This window comes from Crocodylus siamensis, chromosome 4 (assembly GCF_052110815.1).
Source record: "Crocodylus siamensis isolate JL-2025a chromosome 4, ASM5211081v1, whole genome shotgun sequence".
Classification (NCBI taxonomy): Eukaryota; Metazoa; Chordata; order Crocodylia; family Crocodylidae; genus Crocodylus; species Crocodylus siamensis.
In genome coordinates, this window is record NC_143398.1 from 97,281,624 (window position 1) to 97,299,545 (window position 17,922).

A 17,922-nucleotide genomic window follows, 5' to 3' on the forward strand; every position below is an offset into this window, starting at 1 on the left:
TGCAAAAGGTGGGCTAGGCAGCTCTCTAGGTATCCCACAATACAGCATCCCTGCCTGTCCCTCAGGCCTCTCTGGCACTTGAAAGCCGCTTTAGTACTCCGGGCAGAACTCTACAACCACTGGAGAATTTAGCCTCACAACAACATCAAAGGGCCAAAATGATGGCCAAGATTATCAGATGCGGCTCATAATTCTGAGCCCCCAACTTATGAGGCCTTAAAGGGTCTAAAAATTGGTGGTGGCTGCTTTTCAATACTTTGGCTGAATATTCCACTATACAAATGGGGACACTGAGGAAGAGCAAGACTACAAACGTATGTACATTACACCACGGATGTCTATGACACTGTCAATCAGGCTGTCTCCTGAACCCAAAATGGTTTAACCATGTTCATATGGCACCTTGGGCAAGCTACTCAGCACAGCTGGGTGACAGCCAATTAGCTGGCCCCTAATTGCTGCTAATTGGGCAATTTGCTGTTCTGGCGGGATGCAGCTTCACTACCACTGGTTCAGGATGCAGCTTGCCTGGACCGGCACAGCATGCCTGAAAGAACCACTGCTGTGTTTGGCAAGTTTATCATATATACACAGCCCAAGTGACTTGACCAAGATCACCCAGGATGTCAATAGCAGAGCTGGGAACATTGCTGAGAAATCGTGACTCCCAGTTCCCCTGCTGTGGCCACTAGACAACACTCACTCCTTCCTTCTAAGGAAAGGGCTGGCGCTAGTTCAAAGGAGTAGGCCCCGTTCCGAGAAGAGAGTCAGCTGTTGAGCCAAGTAAGTTATGATATGAAGAGAGAGAACTCAGCCTGGCACCATCCAGAGTGTGGGGGAGAGCTGCATAAAGGACTAGGCTTCCAGGCAGGATGAAAAAGACAGTAATTACATAACAACACTTGGCTGGCATCTGGTTTCAATCAGCTGGGTCCTTGCTCGCCCTCTGCTCTCCCAGTGCTAACAAGGAGCAGCTGAGGATACACGTAGCCCAGCACAAGACCCCGCTTACGGGGTGCAGAGGTAAGGGGCTTTCTGCACTCCATTCAGAGTACCCAAAAAATGGGAAGGGGAGGGGAGTGGACTGGATTTGACTTGACTTAGCGGAGTGGGGGGAACAGGAAAGGAAAACTGCTTACGTGGCTGGGAAGAAGGGGGAAGGGATTCTTTGCCTGCCTTCAGATATGGATAATGTGTCCACTGCAGATCCAAGAAGACTGCAGCCCTACTTGGCATGTGGGGAAGCTATGAGAAATTGAGTATGTGTGTATAGGGGGAGTTGTGTGTATATGATGAGTATGCAAAGGCTGGAGGAGCTGCATTGTTGTGGAGGTAAGAAGCAGGCAATGCTGAGTGGGGGTGGGGGGGTCCTGGGCATGTTGGGGCTGTGTGCATGCAATGAGGGGACAAAGCATGAGGAAGGGGACATTGGGCTTAGTCCTTGTGTACCAAACTTGTGTTTGGGACAAGGTAAGCAGATGCCCTTCAGCAGCAACTGCCTGAATCCAAGCTGGCAAGAGCTTTCCTGGGCTGGTTCCAAGGCAGAGTGTGCTTGGCAGGGGGAGGGGAGTTATGTACAGGAGATGCCTTGGGCTTGGTCAACACTTAAAAGATTTCCTGGCACAGCTGTGTTGGTTAGTGGCATGGAACCCACATTCCTGATTGACCGCTGCATTGACAGAAACCCCACTGTTGCTGCAGGTATACTGGCATGCAAGGCCTGATACAGCATAGTCCATTCAGGGAACTGGTATAAACTATAACAGCAAGAGTTTTTTGGCTGGTGTTAGTTCCATCTCCAGAAGAGGGGGCTGTTGATACAGTTCTTCAAGCTGCCTGCTCCTGGAAACCAGTAGATGCAAGGGCTTGTGGATTCCCCCACTGTTCTGATCAAGTAATGAAAGGGCAAAGGCACTGGCCAACAAAATCATCCCTTAAAATGCCCTGCTCTGAGTGCTCAGAAGGCTGGGGTATGAAAGGTGCTGAGGAGACACCAGCCACCCTATTCTGCCACCTCCCCTTGAAAGGAAAATGCCTCCCATGGATGAGAGTTGCAAAAAGGGCTGAAAAGGATCCCACTGCAGCTGGGTTAGGTCAAGACATCTCAGAGTGGCACTGCCTTTGCCTTTGCTCAGTGCTGCAATTGCCCCCCTCACACCTCCCAGGAGAGCCCAGTCCTCAGCACTTCATGCATGTTATTGAATGATTAAGCCAGATCCAGCAGTGGGAAGCAGACTCTCTTCAGGATCCTTCTGCACAAAGCTCTGCCCCAACTCCACTAGCAGAGAATTGGCCCAGTCTCCCCATTCTGCAGATGGGGAAACTGAGGCACAGTGCAGCAAGTGGGACTTCCTCAAGGTCTCTCAGCCAGTCAGTAGCAGAGTTCAGAGGAGCGCCTAGGACTGTCCCTCTCACTAACACCCTGCCCTGTCACGCCCACTCTGCTCCCTGGGCCAAAGGGGGAATCCACACCGCTTCCATTAATTTGTGGCTTCCAGCATACCAAACAGACGCATGCTACCTTTGGCCTCTTTTCTCCACTCCCCCTCCCCCTCCTCCCCTTGAACATATTTTCCCAGACTTTCCGTTTGCTTCTCCAAGGGTGCTGGGACCCTTGCCAAGCACGAGCTGCTCTCTGGGAAGCAAGCTGGCCACAGCCGCCCTCAGATTTCCAGCCTAAACACTCAGGAGGAAAAAAATCCCCTCCCAGCAGCCAAAGGGCTGGGAGACGTTCTCCACTTTCCCTCTAAAATTACAGAAGATGCAACAAAGCTGCTGACTCTGCACTTCCAACCTCTGCTACTCAACCCCCTCCATCCCAGGGAACAGGCCATGAGCCAGAGTCAGGCCTGGCTTGACTTTATTCCAGGGACTTGGGGGAGAGTCTCTTTCCATCCTGCTTTGCAGCATGGGGAAAGGAGGATCAAAGCTGGGGTGTTGTTCTGTGGGGTGGGGAATGAGATTGAGGGACTGCAAATAACAAGGGGAATCTCCTCTCTGACACTCTTTCTGGGTCCCAGAACCTGGCACCTGTCCTTGATGCCAGGAGGAGACTGACCTGGCACCAAACCTACAGTGGGGTGCACAGTCCCACATCTATGAAACCTAGTGGGGACCTTGTGCCCTGGAGGAGTCAGCACCCCTCAGCAAGACCACACTCCAGTGCCTTTCCAGCCCAAGCTGCCTTAGGAAATGTCAGGCAGGCAGCAAGGGAAGAAGAGCTTGCCTGCTTTCCCAAGCAGCAGAGACTGTGGGGAGCAGGAAACAGTGGGGAAAGACCAGGGAGGTGCAGAGGGACATGTCTGTTCTGGCTGCATGTGATATTATGCAGGAGCATGTATGTGTGCAATCAGGCAGGGTTGTGTGTGTGTGTGTGTGTGTGTCCATGTGCAATAATGAAAGGGGGTGTGTGTGTGTGTGTGTGTGTGCGCGCGCGTGCACGCAATCATGGAGGGGTGCATGTATGTGTGCACAATCGTGCAGGGGTGTGTTGTGTATATGATCGTGCAGGGTTGTGTGTGTGTACATGCACATGATCGTGCAGGGCCATGGGTGTGTGTGAAAGATCATGTAAGGTCATGTGTGTGTGTATGATCATGCAGGGGCACGTGTGTATGTGATCATGCAGGGACATGTATGTGTATGTGTGTGTGGGCGTCAGGGGATGCAGAGGCCAGAGGCTTTTCTAGCAAGGGTGCAAAGGGCTTGACCCCATGGGGGAAGGTCCCCACTGTTTGCATGCCAGTCTCCATTGGCACGGGGGGGGCCTGGGATGCGTCAGGCTGCTGCTTTAGCCAGTCCCACAAGCCCAGCAAAGAGTTAAAGGCACAAAAACCAAAGCTGGCTGCTTGGGGAGGGGTGGGAGGCACAGGCTGGAGCCAGCAGCAGCGGCTGAAGCAATGGGGCTCACGGTGGGGATCCAGGCAAGTGGTGGACGCTGAGCAGCTGGGACGAGGCAGGAGCCCTTGATGGCCACCCCAGGGTGAGGTTTTCCGTGAGGGGGGGGAGGAGGGAGGGAAGACTGAGGCACACCAGAAATTTGGCCAAGGTGGCAGTGGGGGGAGCCCAAGCTCCGTGTCTCTGCATCCCAGGTCACTAGACCCCACTGGTGGGTTGGACCCTGCCAGTGCCTGCTGGGGTAAGATCCTGTCCTGTGCTACTTGGGTCGAGGCTCCTAGCCAAGAGTTAATGCCCGTGGATGAGATGTATGCCTCCAACTCTTCCCCAAGCAGTGAAGCTGATTTGATGCTTTCGGGTGAGATAATGGGGGATTTTTCCCCCACCAAGTGTGGAGTCTATCCTGAGAGCAGGCAGATCTTGAGTACCCTAGAATTAGCTTCTTCGCTACCCCCAGATCTGTCTGATCATCAGCTCAGGGCCCTGTGTGTTTCTGGCTTTGCCAGTGCAAAGGGAGTAAGTATTTCAAGGGGATGTACTTAATGCTCCAAGGTCAGAACCATTATCTCTCAGTTCACTCCTGAGAGGTGAGTTTGTTTTCATGGTGACAGGCAGTTGGATTTCTCTCCGCTCCCCATCCTGTTCCAGCCTGAAGACTGAATCCACAGCCTGTGGTGCCCTGGGTGCCAGTGGTTAGTCTCTGGCACTGATGCTGTAGGCTCCAGAGATCAGATCTGCCTACAACGGCACTGCCTGTCTCCAGTGGGTCCAGACTGTTGGGCTTTGGGCACGCCCTAGCAGTGACACCGCAGCAGCTTGGATTGCAGCATGAGACCTCAATTGACTATGCATTAGGCTTCCAAATAGCACCTCTCTTCAGAGCAGTTACTAACTCTGTCTCTACCTCCGTCTCTGCTCCCAGGGTGAGTCAACTGCTGATAGCCATCCAGCATGGAGGCACAGGCCTCCATCCTTTCCTGTTGACCCTCCGTCTTAGCTCCCTCTCGTCCCCAGGCTCTGTCTTTCTCCCTTACTTTCCAATATCTTCTCAGGTCACTATGGTAACGATCCTATTGCGGGCTTACTTGGCCTTCCTCATGCTCCCCCTGTTTGTGTTTGGGGTACCCACGGATGAACCAGACCCCAAAGAAGTGACCACCACCCCAAGCAGTTGCAGACGCTGCTGCGACCCACTGAATTCTCATGAGTCGGCTCCTGACCCAGCCAGCCACCACTCTTTGCCCTACCCGATGCCTGAGGTCCGGCCTTACATCAACATCACCATCCTGAAAGGTAAGTGCCATGCTTGTATGCTTATAATGCGGGGTCCCTGTGCTGAAGATAAAGGCTGTGTGCTTGCATTTTGGCTGCCCCCAAAAGTGGCTTTCATGTTATGATGCTGAAGACAAGTGAGAAGTGGCATCAGCTAGATATTAAACTGCAGGCCATTCATCAACATGTCAGTGCCCAGTGTCTGGATGGACGGACTTCCCATTGCATGCCACCATCATGCTGGCTTGGCAGGCTTACATTTGTATACCTAGAAAGGTAGAACTATCCCGGAAATTGCTAATGATCCCCTGAACCTACCAGCCTTGCTGCTCTTACCTCTGAACTGAGGGGAGCCATCTCCTCACTTGATTTTTACTGGCTCATGTTTATTAACAGTCCTGGGGTGGCAGTGGCAGCAGTAACTGCCTCTGACCAGGGCAAGAGATTTCCTTCCAGATCCATCTGCTTCAGGATCACGCTGCTATGTGGTGCAGAGGAAGGTAGCGGTGAGGGAGAGAGCATATGCTAAGCGCAAAGGCACAAGTCCCATACTAACATTTTGCACAGAAAAAATTGCAGGCAGACATTCTCCCAGCTCTCACGTCAATCTGGAGAGGGAGAAAAAGAACAAGGGAAGCCCTAACATTCCTTTTTCTTCTGAGCAGCTAGGAGGATATTTGCACTGACACCCCCACACTTAGATGTGCAAAGAGCAACTCCCAACCAAGACCTGTCCCACGCAGCTCCTGCTGGTAGAGCGTAGGGTGGAATGGGGATGCCTCTCTGTTTCAGAGCAGCTGGTCCATCAAGGGTCCTCATTTGAGCCTGCACTGTGCCGATGTCTAAAATGTGCATGTGCGGTGAGTCTTGTCAGTGATGGGGAATTCTGTTGTTCAGGGCCATTTACTGTTGCCCGACAGCCCCCTTGGGTTAGCTGGGCCTAAGCTACCCATCCTTTCCAGGAAATATTTCCAGTGTTGGTGAGCACTGAACCGTATTCATGACAGGGAGCATGTCCATGACTGCCTCCCCAGCACAGGGGGCATTCTGGGGTAGAAGAGGGAGTGGGGGGTTGGGAGAACCTGGCCTCAAATGGTTTCTCCTCCCTGCAAGGACACATTAAAGCAGGGGTATAAAGTATAACGCCTCTGTTGGAGGTGATACCATCTTCCCTAGACCTTTACTGTGGAAGGCACAGACTACATCCACTCTGCCCCCTGTGCTGGTGCCAATAAGAAGATGAATGTGCAACTCTAGTGTCTGGCCACAGCCACTGTCTCCTTATGGCACCTTTTCACAAGAACCTAGTTTGGGCACCTTCTCCATCTCCCTAAAATATCACATGGGGCACGTCCTCTGCTTATTTTGCAGGTGAAAAAGGAGACCGGGGAGAGTCTGGGATGCCAGGGAAATGGGGAAAAGAAGGGCCACGAGGTGAGCGGGGACCCCAGGGTCATAAAGGCAGCAAGGGCCAAATGGGTGCCCCAGGTGATCCCTGCAAGCATCAGTACGCTGCTTTCTCAGTGGGCCGCAAGAAGGCACTCCACAGCAGTGAGGGCTACCAGGCCTTAATCTTTGACACCGTCTTCGTCAATCTGTATGGCCACTTCAACATGTTCAATGGCAAGTTCTACTGCTATGTGGCTGGCCTCTACTTCTTCAGCCTCAATGTCCACACCTGGAACTTCAAGGAGACCTACATGCACATCATGCGCAATGAGAGTGAGGAAGTCATCCTCTATGCCCAGCCCAGCGACCGCAGCATTATGCAGAGCCAGAGCCTCATGCTAGAGCTACAGGAGAAAGATGAGGTTTGGGTGCGCCTCTACAAGCGTGAGCGTGAGAATGCCATCTACAGTGATGACATTGATGTCTACATAACCTTCAATGGCTACCTGGTCAAACCCAGTATTGATTAACCAGCTTTCTGTCTTGCTGTTCTCCTCTCCTTCCTCTCTATCTCACGGTCTTTCTCTTTCTCTCTCTCTCTCTCCACTGCCCGCAATCACTGCAAACCACAAGGAATGAAACAGGAGGGTCATGATAGAGGAAGCTCCAGGATATTTTAGAAAATGGGAGGGTACAGGAACCCATCTTTCCAAAGGGGACTGTCAGCATTCAAGGTCACAGACTGCCTTGAAAGACACATTCCTACTGCATTGGGGGTGCCATAGTTTATGACCTGCTTCAGCCCTCTCATGGCTTAGGTCAGCTGACAGGGTCCTAGAAGTCAGTGTCAAGCCAGGGAGCAATCAGGCAGTTAGTTTATCGCTGTCTATGATGAGCTGTCTGTGACAGGTTGTGTCAGTGGCTGCTTCTCCAGATTTACAGGTGATGCAAATTGGTGCATCTCCACTGAAGAAAGCAGCAGAGTCACACTGCTCTGCTACAGCTGAGCATTAAGTCCTGCATATCAGAGAGAGACAGACGGCCTCTCTTGGACCCAGTAAGCCTCCCTCTGCAGAGCAGCCTGGGATCCTCTGCAGTCTCCGTTCCTGTGTTGGGCTCAAAGCCAGCTCAGCCCAGGGCAGAGTGTTCCCTTTCTAAAAACTGCAGGTGGAACTGGTTCCACTCTTTCCATTTACATCATTCCATTGATACAAGCAGAGATACTTCTCGCATGCTGGTGACAGAGGAGGTTCAGAGCCAGGCAATCAGCTCTGGGATCACACTGTCTCAATCCGGCGAAGGTGGCTCCCATGGCTCTGCCAGGAGATAGTCCTTCCTTTCAAACCTCACCGTTCCCTCCAACCCATTTACTAGCATAATCTGGAGAAGGGGACTGCCTCGTGTGGGGGGCAGTTCATCGTGGGTTCTAAAACTACTAAAGCACATATTAAAATCCCAGGGATTAGATATACCAGAGCTGTTTGACAGCCTGTATGAAACGTTTCGGGGGTTTCAGTCCCATTCTCTGCCTTTGGCTGTCCCCCTGCTATCAGCACTTAGTTGGAGTGAGCCACAGAAACTGGAACACCTTCCCACTGTCCAGGCTGAGGCTGCAAGCAGGACTGTGTGCTGAAATTTGGGTTGCCCCAGCCTGTTTGACGCAGGCAGCATTTTCTAGTGTTCTTGGCATTGGCCTGACTCTGCTCCCACTGTCATCAGGGAGGCGAATGAGGCCAACTCTGAGAGCTCCTGGAAACCCAGCCCTGCATGTTCTGAGGATGCCATAAAGAGCAGAGAGAGGTTTACAGGGCTGGCAGAAAACTGGACTCACCAGGGAAGCAAGAGACATGGAACAGATGTTAAAAACACACTCAAGAGAATTGCGGGCCAATTTCTCTCCTGCCAGTGTTATTACCCCTGCTTTGCTGAGGAGGAGGAGCTGGGGAGATGCAAATGAATTCCACTCTCCACACCTGCTCACATACTGCATCAAGGCAGTTGGTATTAAGAGTGCCTCCAAGGCAAGGTTTGGTGCTACTAGGGAACTGGTGTGGTGAGGCAATCCCAGGATGTGAAGGAACATGGAAACTGGAGTTCTTCCCTCTCCCTTAGCAGATGTGGAGTACTGAATCACTCCAGGGCAGGGCTTGGGCAAGTAGCAAAGGAGCAATGTGTTGGGGGGGAGGGGTGTGAAATTTAGGCGTGAATGATCTAGGACTGAATCCCTCCCTCTTTCTAGAATCCACAGACTGCAATCCCAGATGTTGCATATTTACAGTACATGGCGTCCCTGTGTCTCCTCAGGGAACAGCAGGAATCTCTAATGCTGAATAACTTCCAGACCTGAGCTCTGAATTCCCTTTGCTTTCCAGTTTCACCATTTGTTTCCTGCAGACCAGTGCCTTCAAGGGGGAGCTGATCAGGGCCTAAAGTGCATGGGGGAGTCAGAGTGTGCTAAATGGGCCAGCTTCAGACCCACTGGTGCTAAATAAAATGGTGGTCCCTTGGTGCTAATTGAAGCTTCAGGAGACTCACTGGTGCCCACTGGAAGGCCTAATAGAGACATATTGTACTGTGGAATTAATGGTGCTTTACAATATTAAAACCAAGAATTTGTGTGTGCGTGTTTGTGTGTGTATGTGTGTATGTATATATATTTGTATGTATATTTCAATCATATTAAAACTTTTTTTGCACTTTGAGAGAATTACCCCCACAGTCTCTTCTTTCTGTAGGTTAAGGCAGTATGCTCCAGCAGAGCAGACACTGGCCACCAAGTCCAAAGAGCTGGATTCCAGAACTGGCTCCACCACCAACCTGTGATCTTTGTCAAGTCACTCTCTGTGCTTCTGTTCCAAGCTGCCTAAGATGCAGATCATGACCCTTTGCCCGCTCTGTAAACAACAGTGAGTGGCATGGATGAGAAGTGCCACACAAGGTTTATTACTTCATAGAAAATGCTTTAAGTTCGAAAAGCACCAAGAGGTCCCATGGAAGAATCACTGGAAAGCACGTGATGGTCAGTGGTGCACAAACCACTGGAAGGTTTAGCTCTATATCTCTAGCTGATCCCTTGGGGAGGGGCAAATGCAGGAAATCTCTTGTGGGAGAACAGATTTTTCTTTCTGGTCAGATTGCTGGTACATCCTGATTTCAGTTGTGTGGCAGATATGGCAAGAACAGCTTTTCTCTGTTATTTCCACATAGCTACAGAGATATGAAAGCCAGGAAGTACAGACCAGAGAGGAAGATTAAATCATTGACTGGACATTTGTGGCATCACTAGTACTATAGGGGACAGTTTCAGAGCCAGGTTGTGGATCAGGATGGCGGGGAGGGATATGATAGGGGAATGGGCAAAAACAGGGACTCAGAGTGAGGGGATGGGCACTAGAGATCTGATAAGTAGGAAGAATGGAATGGAGGGAAGCTTGGGGACCAGGTAGAAGGATGGGTGAAAGTTTAGTGTTAAGCAGGGATGCTTAAGAAAGATGGGTGAATATTTAGTAGTAAGCACTAAGCAGGTGAAGATATGGGGGAATGGGCAGGAACACAAAGATCAACCTGGAGGGACAAGTTTGATGAAACAAGGGGCTGGGCAGGGACCTAAGATCAGATCCTGAGGGTGGTGGAAGGTTGTGAGAGTGTGGGGAAAATAAGTGAGTGCATGGCACTTACTTCACCATTTTTGGGGCCTGTTGCTGAAGAGAGAGTGCATGCTCAGCTGCATAGGGGTAGGGGGAAAAGAAGCATCAGTCTGGAAGTTCACTTTGGGCCTTTTTCTTTTCTAAACAACTGCTCTAAGCTGCATCTCCTATGTCACAAAGCTCTGATTGATTTGTAACTCATTAGAGATGACCTTTGACAGATCTGATTACAATCTCCCACCTGCTCCCTCAGGCTGCCTTGATCCCAGTGCCAAGCCTGAAGCCAGAGCTATCTCCTGGCACATCTGGTACTCCTCCAGGTCCCACCCCAGCCTCCTGTTGCTTGTCTTTCCTAAGCCACTCCACAGCCTACATAGCTACCCAAACAGAAGAAGATTCTCAGGAAGCCCAGGATTTTGCATACTCTCACCCTGGGGCCATTTTGATGAGATGCTTATGGAACTGGTGAGGTCTGTCATACACAACAGAGTCCCTGATGGTGACAGTCCTTTGGATGGGGAAAAAGGGGAATTTAATTCCCCAGCCCTTTAAAATGGTTTGTATGAATGGAGCTAGTAATACCTTTTGTTCCCTTTTCATTGCTTCCTTGCTGATCATCTCCTCTGATTCCAGAGGAGGAAGCAGGCAGGAATAGCCTATAGCTCCATTCTCTCCCCTTCCCCAGGACTGGGTGACAAGGGGCGTTCTGAGTGAATGAAAAGGCCACCCTTGGCCTCAGCAAGGGCTGGTCAGGGTGGCCGCCTCTCCATAGCCAATGACTTTATGCTGAACTGAAGTGGGCCAGCCCCTTTCCCTTAGTGACTCTGGATAGGTGCCAGTGAGATAAGCAGCTCTAGGGCTCAAAAAGATCCCTTGGCCAGGCTGACTTTGTCACTGTCTGACCACAGGATTTCATTAGAGTCCAGTTGTACGTGAGGTTGCAGAAAACTTGTTCAGTCAATAAAAAGGTCCTGTCCTCCTAACCCACCTCAGAGTCCCTGGCCAGGCTCTTACCTAGTGTAAACCAGCAGTGACTTCATTTATTTTAGTGAAGCTACAGCAGAGGCTCTGTCACACTCTTTTTTGAGGGGACTCACATGCATGGTATGATAGCAAGCAGGCAGTGTGACCCAATGCCCAATATAGAAACTGGAGTGTCAAGAGACCTGAGTTCTGGTCCCTGCTCTGTCATAAATCTTAGGTTTTTTGCCTCAGTTTCTTCATCTGGAAAATGGGAACAGTGATACCAACCTCCCCCATAAAGTCATTTGAAGTTGAAAAATGCAGAGCTAGGAATTAGCGTGCTTTAGCTCTTCAAAGCTGTCTGTTTCAGGACTGGCCCTTTAACTGACTTCCTGCTGGTTTGTGGTCTTGCAGGTAAAAAAAGGGCAGTGGGAGAACAGAGGTATGTGGGCAGGATATCGTGCTGTCTGGAAGAGGAAATGGCAGCTTGCACGCCCAGCCCAGCCAGTGGGAAGCCGAAGGTCCCTGCAGTAGCTTGTTGCCCTAACTCCTCCACCAGAAAGAGGGAAAGAAAGATTTTAAAAACAGGGAGAGGAAAGAGAGACTCCAAGGCCAACAAGAGAGTGGGTCCCAGGAGAAGCGCTGTGGAGACTGTGTATCTTTAGCTGCTAAGTCCAGCATCTTCCTGGTGCAGGCTGCAGTGAGGGGACTGGTTCAGTGTCAGTCCCCTTGTCTGCCAGGCGCAGAAGTGGGGGCCCCAGAGGAGCTGGGGTGGGGAGCGGAGGGGAGCTCTGATGTGGGTTTGAATGCCTGCCATAGCGTAACCAAGGAATCTGCTCCTGCTCAGCTCTGCCGAGATGGGGGATTTTTGCAGAGCATGCTGCTCTGGATCCAGCTGTGCTGTGATGTGGTGGATTTCCCCTCCACTCCAGCCTGCTCTTTCTCCCTCCCCTCTGAAACCACTGAGCTGGCTCTAACTTCAGAGATGTTTATATGAAAGAGCAGGGGAATAACACTGGCCAGCAACACTGAGATCCAGTATAAAACCCTCTGACTAGTCCAGTTTTCCTTCCCGATACACTTCATGAGGAGTTACTCTCTAAAGTTATCTCTTCAGTCCCTGTTCCATGCCAACCGCTGGAGCGCACGAAGGGCAGATCTTCTGGTTGCAAAGGTAAATCTCCATGGCACCAACGCTGAGCTGTTTTGCATGTTATCTGAGGACAGTGTCTCCAGCCACACAGGGACACCTTTGCTTTATGCTGGGATCTGGAAGTGGAATGTGGCTAAAGGACAACTGCACAGCGCCACCACTGTCACGCTGGGATAAGGAACCTCCCAAGGGCCTGATGGAGCTCTCCTGTCTCCCACCAGGCCACCTTTGTGTGGACACATTTTGCCTTGCTGCCAGTGGAAAGAGTTGCCCTTTTCGAGCACCGTTTGCTGCAAGATGTTATCAGGAAGTGTCTTGTGAAGGGGCCAGGGCACCAGGCATTTGCTGTAGAAAGCGCCACATGAACCTTCCCCCTCACCAGCCCACTGCCATCTCCCCTTCTGTTGTACTATTGTGAGTGCCAGGGAACAAGGTATCGGCTGAAGCTCATGACATTCTCAGCCCACGGACTGGCCCTTTGTTGACTCTGAGTCACCTAACCCACAAACTGTCAGAGAGTCACTGCAGATTCAGATCCTCTTCCATTCCTTTCCAGCAGAAACAGTTAGTTGAACAGACCGGGAGCTCTCACCATGCTGGTCCAAAGCCTACTGAAGTCAATAGGAGTTTGCCCATTGACCTTAAGATCAGGCCCCAGCTGAGGAGAGGAGGAGTAGCTTCCCCACTTCAACCCCTGGTCTGTTCCCACGCACGTGGGGCAACACCTCCCATATGTATGGACATATGGGTCCTTGACTGTCAGACGTGGCCAAATCCTTGTGGGACTGGGCAAAAAACCTGCTGCAACAGGGACAGGGGCTCAATGTGTACGTGTTGAACACAGGGAGTGAGTAGATGAACGGACACCCATCCTGATCACATGATTTTCATGGACCTGGCCCCTGCCCACGAAGTTCAGCTTGCCAGACATCTAAATAAGCCATGCATTTATTTAAAGTATTATGGCATGCCAAAGATTCTTTCAAAGGCCAGATTAAGGCAATCTTTAGCTCTGGGCAAATCACAACACAGGATCCTCCAGCACTGCAGCCCTGTCCCTGCACCATGACCCCACACAAAGAAGCAGAGGTAACAGGAGAAGCCCCTTTCCCTTTACCTAGTGGTTGCCGGAGTGAGTGGTCTGCATTTTTCCTCTCCTCCTAAAGCAGCGGTGGGCAAAATGTGGCCAAAAGGCCAGATGTGGCCCACTAGGCCATTCTATCCAGCCTGCAGGGCTCCTAAAAAATTTAGAAAATTAATATTGATCTGCCCCTGGATGCCTGTCATGCGGCCATTGATGGCTTGCCAAAACTCAGTAAGTGGCCCTCTGCCCAAAGTAATTGCCCGCCCCTGTCCTAAAGAGTCCTTGGTTCTCCCTCTTGAGCAGTGGATCTCAGGGTTTCATAGTTTCATAGTTTCATAGTTTGTAGGGTCGGAAGGGACCTGAGCAGATCATCTAGTCCGACCCCCTGCCATGGCAGGAAAGAATACTGGGGTCAAATGACCCCAGCAAGGTGTTCATCCAACCTCCTCTTAAACACCCCCAGGGTAGGAGCCAGCACCACTTCTCTTGGAAGCTGGTTCCAGACCCTAGCCGCCCTGACTGTGAAGTAGCGCCTCCTGATATCTAATCTAAACCTACCCTCTGCCAGCTTGTGACCGTTATTCCTGGTCACTCCTGGCGGTGCTTGGGGGAACAGGGACTCCCCCAATGCCTGCTGATCCCCTGACTAGTTTATAACAGGCCACAAGATCCCCCCTCAGCCTTCTCTTTTGGAGACTGAACAGGTTCAGGTCCCGCAGCCTGTCCTCATAGGGTCTACCCTGCTGTCCCCTGATCAAGCGTGTGGCCCTCCTCTGGACCCTCTCCATGCTGTCGACATCCCTCTTGAACTGCGGCACCCAGAACTGGACGCAGTACTCCAGCTGCGGCCTGACCAGTGCCGCATAGAGGGGGAGGATCACCTCCTTGGACCTGCTCGAGATGCATCTGTGGATGCATGCCAAGGTGCGGTTGGCCTTCCTGACTGCATCCCCACACTGCCGGCCCATGTTCATCTTGGAGTCAATGATGACCCCCAGATCCCTTTCCGCCTCCATGCTGACAAGAGGGGAGTTCCCCAGCCTGTAGGTATGGTGCCAGTTGTTCTTCCCGAGGTGCATCACCTTGCACTTGTCTGTGTTAAAACCCATCCTATTCTCATCCGCCCACCCTTGTAACCTGTCAAGGTCTGATTGTAGCCTGTTGCATCCTTCCAATGTTCCCACATCCCCCGACATCTTAGTGTCATCAGCAAATTTGCACAGGGTGCTTTTTACCCCCTCATCCAATTACTACCTATCTAGATTTAGGGGCTATGTTGGGGCTATTGTTTCAGGCTCTCAGTAGACCCAGGACAACATTGCTGCTTTGGATACACAGCTGTCACATTTTCAACTTTGTTTCTGCAGTCAGACAAACTTCTTTTTAACAAAAGGTGAGCCAGCCCAATATAATCACATGCTTCCAGGAGCTGAGGGCATAAGCACTGGCCTGTGCTACTTATGCCTTAAACCAGCCTTGCTGCTTTCACCTGTTGAGAGGCAGTCAGAAGTGTTGGTATACACTGGACAGTGACAACCAGCCCGGCACAAAGAGGTGAATGTACTGTGTTATCACATAATGCGTTTGTCCTGCAGAATAAGCAAGTAAACAGGTGACAGCCTTCAAGAGCCCATTTTCTACACTTTATTTTAATTATTCTTTTCTGATTCCAGTGCCAGCTTGAACTGTATTTTCACAGAAATCTTCTGGGTGCATAGTGGAGGGGAAAGAGTAGGAGGGTCAGGTGAAGACTGAGCAGTACAACAGGAAAAGGTCAGTGACGCAAACTCAGAGAAGCGGGCTTGCACTCTCTTACCTGAACTGCCTCTCTGTTTGTCCGTGTTGTTTTCTGTCGCTTCAGCGGCACTTCACACATCTGGGGACCACAGCTTCTTCCACCACCCACGTTCTTCCTCCCCCTCTTAGGGCTAGAAGGAGGGGATGGGGGAGCAAAGCGAGTAGAGGCTATTTTACCAGGCTGCCAAAGGACAAATGTACCAGGGCTTCTGAGAAAGCTTTACTCCACTCTGGTTACCAAGCTCACCCTTCAAAGGGATGCATATAGCTTTCCTGAGGTGCTTTCTCCTGGGGTGCAGAGAAAGAGGTGGAAAGTCGGTTCTGATGAATAGTACTAGCTTGACAGGCTTTGAAATGCAAGTGTTCGCCTGATCCCTATACCAGATACTGCACAGCAGGATCTGCAACCATGTAAGCTTTCCCTAACCCCAACACACCCCCACAAGGAGGGTAAGGAGGGAAAAGGAAGTTCAGTCCCTCAGTTCATTTTGGCCTTCCTACAAAGCACATGGACTTCACTGAATCTCTTGCTGACCAGCAGCAATGTGAGCATGTGTGTGTGTATGTGAGGGCACGTGTGTGTGTAAATAGAAGATGCTTGAGAAATTCTCCACTCCCCTGCCCCAAAATGCATGTTACATAGCTCTGACTGTGCAATGACACCCCAGTCAACTTGGGGAATATTGGCTGATACCCTACAAGCACCAGCAGAACTTTTCTTTTTGATGAAAAAAAGCAACAAGAAGAAAAATGCTATTGCTTCAGTGGTGTGCATTGACCTGCTGTTTTCACTGGAGTTGCTAGCACTTCATACAGTATTGGCATTTCAGAGGACCCCCAACACATGCACACATACACATCCATATTCCTCCCAGGAAACTGCTGCAGTTAAATGATAAGGTTGCCTGCCAGACTTCTCACCTCAAAGGTCAGACCCCCTTCCTCCCAGGATGTTCTGCACACTGCTCCCCTGAGCCAGACTTGCCATATGGGGCAGCTAATGTGATTTTTTTTAAAGTGCCTGTTACGCTATACTTATATAGCTATGTATTGCTTCTGTCCAGCAGAGTCTGATGGCTCTTTAGTGACCACAGATGAATAAAAATAATCTCCATGCTGACCCTGTCTTCTTGGCAAGCCACACAGCACTAACTGCAGGACTGACACTCATGCAGAGCCCCTACAAAGAGCCAAAGCCAAACCCCAATGACTGCTCCTCCAGGAGGAAACCTGCAGCCTTTCTTCCCACACAAATTAATCATGCCTACTGCTTCTCATAGTCTATTGCTTGCAGCTAGCGACTCACAGAGCCTGCTTGCATTTTAGGGCCAAACTCCTCTCTGTGCCTTTACTGGCTCATCTGAAGAAAGCTGACCCCAGCCAGGATCTGGAGTCTTTCATAGGAAAGATTTGCAGAAAAGCAGTTCCCTAGCAAAGCTACTGAGACACCAGCCTACCCTCCCTAAGCAGAGTGAAAAAACTTCATGCTGTCATACTGATGAGGACAACATGGCTATTTGGTCTCTAACATGATGGGTGCATCTCTGGTCTACAAGCCAGTTTCCTTCAGGCTACTCAGCTCCTGAATCAGAACTACTCCCAGTCCTATCTGTTTCTTCCACACAGGTCTCTGCGGAGAAGTCTAACACAGTAATCCCCTGACTACCAGGGATGCTGTGAAGTATTTATATACTGCTGTATAGGACCACATACATAGTGCCTGGAAGGGCAGCATGCATTGCTGTGTGAGTGCTCAGGTAAACTTGGACAGCAAATATAAAGGGCTGCAGCAGCAAGGACCACTTAAGAGCTGGCAGTGCAGCTCATCAGCACGGAGCTTTAGGGAGGCACACTCATCTCATAAACCTACTGAAAATAAATGGCTTCTATTCTACTGCATTAATATCAGTGAACATAATAATAGTTATGCTCCTGAACTACCTTCCCCTGCTAAGCCTCAGGGGCCCTGGGCAATAATTTCATAATAAAACCTATTAAGAAGTCAATAATCTAATTAACACCATCCCCTAAAGCTGCTCAGATACACAGGCAGGTAGACAGAAAGAGATCTAGCATGGGACAAAAGGAGGAGGAGAAATGTTTTAAACAAAAAGGGGACTATGGCTATAATGATAAACTCCTTTGATGGAAGGAAGAAACTGTGATTAAACAGAGAACAGACATAATAACACCACCTCTGGGCTTATTTCCATGAATTTCCCTGAAGCAGCATGTACCTTCTTTAAGTAATTCTGAATGCACAATAAACCTTTGAATCTATCTTAATTTATTAGGCCTTGAAGCCTTTGTTGCTGCATAATAAATTCATCATATATTTGAATACAAGCCATTCTCATTGTAAATATGCAGGCATCCAGAACCCCAGCTGTCTGTAAAGCACTTGTAAGCTCACCCAGGCAACAAAATCACCATCTCCTCTCCAGGCAAAACCAGTAGCTGACTCTTAAAAGCAACCAGCCAAGTGAATGCTCAGTGAGGAGCTTATTTTGGGGGCATCTGTGGTGTAAGGCTGGCATCACCTGGCCAGAACTGCTCTGGTCCCCAGTGAAGACCTGCTTTTTCTACAGAGCTTCTCTCTTCAGTATAGCTTCTGGTGCAGGGGCAGGCCCCTTGTTGTCAACACAGATGTGAAATACCAGGGCACACAGGACTCCAGCTACACCTGCTGCATTTGGAAAATCTCCTCCAGCAAGGTAATT

At 50.4% G+C, this 17,922-nt stretch overlaps 1 protein-coding gene across 6 annotated transcripts; it reads left to right on the forward strand.

Annotated features, from left to right (window-relative positions):
• Positions 1 to 812: 812 nt before the first annotated feature.
• Positions 813 to 9,259, forward strand: C1QTNF6 (C1q and TNF related 6). 6 transcript variants are annotated; one of them, XM_090043081.1, is made up of 3 exons: positions 813 to 1,023; positions 4,950 to 5,190; positions 6,541 to 9,259. In XM_090043081.1, exons 2-3 carry the CDS (start codon positions 4,956 to 4,958, stop codon positions 7,086 to 7,088), a joined length of 783 nt encoding a protein of 260 aa, XP_089899207.1. In that variant the 5' UTR covers positions 813 to 1,023; positions 4,950 to 4,955; the 3' UTR covers positions 7,089 to 9,259. The 6 variants fall into 6 exon arrangements, with proteins under 6 accessions (XP_089899207.1, XP_089899209.1, XP_089899205.1 ...); XM_090043083.1 differs by lacking the exon at positions 813 to 1,023 and adding an exon at positions 1,183 to 1,332; XM_090043079.1 differs by lacking the exon at positions 813 to 1,023 and adding an exon at positions 1,572 to 3,923.
• Positions 9,260 to 17,922: the final 8,663 nt, after the last annotated feature.

Coding starts and splice junctions, on each gene's coding strand:
- C1QTNF6 (XM_090043079.1), top strand. CDS start 3,900: ATGGGGCTCACGGTGGGGATCCAG. Junction 3,924..4,949: donor GGCTCACGGTGGGGATCCAG/GCAAGTGGTGGA, acceptor ATATCTTCTCAG/GTCACTATGGTAACGATCCT. Junction 5,191..6,540: donor CAACATCACCATCCTGAAAG/GTAAGTGCCATG, acceptor CTTATTTTGCAG/GTGAAAAAGGAGACCGGGGA.